Source organism: Mytilus californianus, unplaced genomic scaffold (genome assembly GCF_021869535.1).
Source record: "Mytilus californianus isolate M0D057914Y unplaced genomic scaffold, xbMytCali1.0.p SCAF_1, whole genome shotgun sequence".
Lineage (NCBI taxonomy): Eukaryota > Metazoa > Mollusca > Bivalvia > Mytilida > Mytilidae > Mytilus > Mytilus californianus.
Genome location: NW_026262581.1, coordinates 72,629,972 through 72,634,942, shown reverse-complemented (window position 1 = coordinate 72,634,942; position 4,971 = coordinate 72,629,972). Strand labels below are relative to the sequence as shown.

The following is a 4,971-nucleotide window of genomic DNA, read 5'->3' as shown; positions in this document are numbered from 1 at the left end:
GACTGAGCAACACGAACCCCACCAAAAACTGGGGGTGATCTAGAGTATTTTGGCATAATTATTTTAAGCCTTATCCATGTCCAAATTTAGACGTTCGCATAGAATAAAAGACCAAGTTTTTAAGAACAAGAGAGAGAAGATTTAAAAAAAAGACTAGACGGGGAAAAGGTGACTTAAGGAAGGAGAGGAAACATGCTCTCTCAATTTTTGATTTATATCTAATGAAGTCCTATATTCGCTTGTTTGAACAAAGTTTAATGTATAGACTCGTTTTCAAAATTTTTGCTGGTCTCTAGGTTTGCTGAATGACAATCAGTGAACACAAAATAGTGTATATATAGATATCTATGTCAAATGCTTGCTTCAAAAAGTAATGCCATCTCGAGGAATAAGGAATACAAAAGAGATGTAAAATGCAACTATCAAGGACCAAGTCTGTCACAGTTTAAAGACGGAAGACACCCTTTGAGTTTAGTAAACTAATTATCACTATGCGGTAGAACGTCTTATATCTGAATATTTACTTGAGGACAGCCTTCCTTTCTAAGTTTATGATAGTAGCGCAAAATCTATATAAATGCTTTTACGCTCAAATAACATTGTAGCCGTCAAAGGAATGTAGAACGTTAGTCTTGAGGTAAAAAACAATATGCAGTATTGCTATTTGATTATCTCTTTTAAAGCAAATTTAAGTATTATATATTTTTGTGAATTAATAATACAAAAAAAAACCGAATATGTCAAGATGTATGTATACAAAATAATAGATAATTCGTCTTTATAGCAGGTGTTATGTCGAAATATTGAGAAATATGAATAACTTATTTTCTAGTAAACGTTTCATACGATGTAGACGGATCTTAAAATGACAGAACAAGATATTTTATAATATTTATCCGGTTTAACGACTTTTGAAGTTATTTTTTGATAATCTGAATATGACGTGATGTCAAAAAGTAATATCCTGAATTAAGTTTAAGTAGCCAAACGAACGTCACATTTTAGACATTTGTTTTACATAATTTACAGTTTTTATTTATACTTTATATACATTAACCACTTTATACTCGAATATATTAGGTGGGTTATAATTTACCTATTTCTTGAGGATAGGCGATAAATCTAGATAGATATAAGTATGGATTATTTATATACTGGAGTGGTTTAATTGTTGGGAAATAGACAATTGTAAGTGGACTCTAAAAAGCACGGAACAGCTGCGATCAAACTCTGCATGATAGGAAAAAATTTCAATGTTGAACACTCCCAGACTTTTAAATGAAAGAACTCTAGTAACAGTTTCTGCGAAAATGGAAAATATTTTCACGAGGAGAGGCTGGCTTAGTCAAGTAAGATAAAGCATTCGATTCTAGAATACACAGATATAATCAATGTGATAGTATTAATGAACAGAAATGTCTAACCTAACATACATCAACAATGTGACAAGAAATATCAGTGAAACCAAGGCATCAATCTTACAGAAATTAAACGATGACGAGGCTGCGTTACTTCTTCCTGTTATCGTTTATGTTTTCATCCTTATGTCAGTAGGAATTGTCGGAAATTTAATAGTTCTATATATCTATAAATTTAGATTTCGGCGATCGAGTTCTCGAGCTTTTATACTATGTCTCGCCATATTAGATTTAATCACGTGCTTGTTTGGGATGCCTTTCCATGTGATCGATATGAACTTTCCATTTTTGTTTGTTTGGGACGTGCCGTGTAAAGTTCTTTACTTTCTTCTGTCGTCAACAATACATGCATCTACGTTTATATTAGTTCTAATATCTATCGAACGGTACAGAAAGATATGTCTTCCTTTTGAAAAGCAAATTTCAGACATTGGAACAAAAGCAATATGCACTGGATGCATTATAGTTGCGTTCGTACTATCTACGCCGGTATTATTCCTTTATGGCGTTACGTCATTCGATACTGGTGTATCTAATATAACCGGTTATGAATGTTACATATCCAATGATTACAGCGATAGCATATTCCCGTTAATATATGATATAGTGACTATTATTTTATTTGTTGGTTCAACATGTACACTGACCGTGTTGTACACTCGCATTGGTATAAAAGTATGGCGAAAAGGGACTTTTCAGGGAAACAAAACTAAATGTAAAAATGGAAGACAAGCATCGGAACACTCAAAGCAATCTCAAATGGAAAAAGTAATTGAAACATCATTCTCTAATAAAAAAGAACAGCCATCTCAGCTTCCGGTAAACAATAAAAATACCTTTGATGAATATTCGAATATTTTAATAAATTCTCCCAAGCTTAGGAAAGATTTAGGCAAGAAAACTGAGACGCGGATGGATATAAGACGATCAAGTTTAAGACTGAAATGGCCTGAAAGCAAACGGTCAAGTACAAGAAGGAGTTTTCGGGCAAGCTTTTTTTCAGGAAAATCAATTTCGGAAGAAAGTAGTTCAGAATCGTTCACTTCAACACTTGAGCGGAAATCAAAATTTGTCCGCGAAGGAATACGAATGACAAAGTTTTCAAAGAAGCAAAGACGTTCTTTGCGCATAACCGGAATGCTATCGCTTATTACTGTAGTCTTCGTTATCAGTTTTTTGCCATATTTAGTAATATCAATTTTGAATGGTCTCGATGAATCATTTTGGGAGAACATGACTAACAATAAAATTCTAATATACAACTTCCTTTTGCGGACATATTTCATAAACAATATGGCTAACCCTATAATATACGGATTTCTTGATGAAAAATTCAGATCTGAAGTACGAAAGATGTTCAAGTGTTGTTAAAATGACATTTCATTACAGCCAGACCTGCTATAAAGGTCACCTCTATTAAACGAAAATATATCTTGGCATGTTACTATCTTCATGTGGCACTAGTGTTAAACCTATGCATTTTGAACATCATGTCAAAGGTCATGAATCTTATGAGATCGTTTTTCCTGCTCCCGAGGGTGACCTTTACACACTGGTTTAGATTATTTTTAATATGACACAGATTTTTTTAAAATCTCAACAAACTAAGTGTCAATTTTTATTTCTTACTTTTTGCCTATTAAATGTCAACTAAGGAGATTGTATAAGCGAACTTTGTCATTATTTGTTATACATTCGAAGACTATTCTGCAACTCTCAGGATAAAGACCAGCAATTAAATCGCTGTACGTTGATACGTTAGTTATTATCATTCTTTTAATTAGTATTTCATGACATTTTGTCTGATATACAGTTACCTTATAACCTCTATTTTCATATGGAGGACATTGGTCTAGTACTTTATTTACCCAGATATTAGAATGAAAAAAAAGGTCACAATGGAAACCATTTAAGGAAATATAAAGTAAATCTATAATTCATAGGCATACATATCACCCAGTTAGTCTTGACAGGTAAAAGCTTATAGTTGTCCCAAAACGGGACAACATGAGTTACACACTGTATGTTTTACATTGTATACTTAACATAATTTTTTTTGTAAAGATTACACAGCTTTATATACTACCTAACAAATGTTGACGGTCGTTTTATAGGCCACTTTTTTTAGGAGTGTGTCATCATCTCGTTGTCTGAAAACTGTGTTTTTACAACAAAATATGCTATTTTAGCTCACCGTTCAAATGTTTATTGGCACAAACAATTCGTGGATAAAAGATGACAGGGGTACCAACTACAAGCCTCGTCTTTTCTGTCCAATTTAGGTCTCTTTAAATTGTAACTTTGATTTATCTTATAGTCCTATTTAATGCGGGCATGGCTTACAATATCCCAACATGCATTTTCAGTTCAGCTCTGTCTTAGCGTTCATGGTTATCGAGCTTTAAGGAACTTACGGTTTGAAAATTTCAATTTTAAACAAAACACAAAATTCTAGGTTTATTTCCTAGTACGGAATCTCGTCAATTGTTTTCTCTAGTTATATCTAAATGTATTTTCGTCACTTGGGCAATTCGGTTTGATTACAGATCTTTGACAATCTCTGCTAAATATAATTATCCTAACTTTTCTAGAATATGTACGCTTTGGAGCACGACAATGTGTTATAGACAATTGTCTGTTATTTGAAAAACGTATGTTGACCTTTAAATATCTTTTGGTTTTTTGTTTCATTGGGTCGCTCTCTCATTTACGTATTGATCCTACATTTCCCTTGTTTATATCAAAATTGGATATTTTTTTTTCATTGAATCTTGATTTGGGTGTTTTTTTTATCATGTCAGCGGATTTGCATAGAAAGTACGATTTTTGAGCTTTTATTAACCAATTTCGATTCACAAGTGCAACCCCTTTAACAAAAATATATATCTAACAAAGACGCCAACCAAAAAAAAAAATGATTTTTGTAGTTGATAGTACATACAATATTGTAAAACGTTATTTCATATTCACTTTCCAAATAATCGGAATCCAGCAGTCAAATATATGTAAACATACATCGCAGACATACACACAGTCAAATGACTTCAACAGTCAAAACTATGTAAACATACATCGCAGACATACACACACACATGACTTAAACAGTCAAACAAATAAATCTGACAAAGAATGTAGTTGATAGTACATACAGTATAGTAAAGCATAATTTCATATTCACTTTCCCGATAAAGTGCATATTAAGTACAATGTATTTACTTTCACCAACCACACCACTTTCCAAAAAGTACACAGGTTCTATACGTACTATATTCCGCTCACTGTAGTGGGAGTTAATTAAATGAGAAACCGAAAGTTACAAACTCTTTTAAAAGTCAAGCTATGTCAAAGATCCAAATTAGGGTTTGAAACATTTCCTAATTAGTAAAATAAATAAAATAACGATGTAGTTGAATGTTTCCCCGCTTTTTTTTAACGTTTTCAAATCATTTTATTATTTTCCCCTTACCGTACAAAAAAGTAAATACAAAATATCCAGACTGAGTGGCGAAATAAAGTAAGAAGAAACAAAATACAAAAGATGTACATTTGTATC

The 4,971-nt window shown here is 32.4% G+C and overlaps 1 protein-coding gene across 1 annotated transcript; it reads left to right on the top strand.

Annotated features, from left to right (window-relative positions):
- Nucleotides 1-1,140: 1,140 nt before the first annotated feature.
- On the top strand, nt 1,141-3,144 carry LOC127714247 (cholecystokinin receptor type A-like). Its single transcript, XM_052220303.1, has one exon. The coding sequence runs from the start codon at nt 1,416-1,418 to the stop codon at nt 2,787-2,789; it is 1,374 nt and encodes a 457-aa protein (XP_052076263.1). The 5' UTR covers nt 1,141-1,415; the 3' UTR covers nt 2,790-3,144.
- Nucleotides 3,145-4,971: the final 1,827 nt, after the last annotated feature.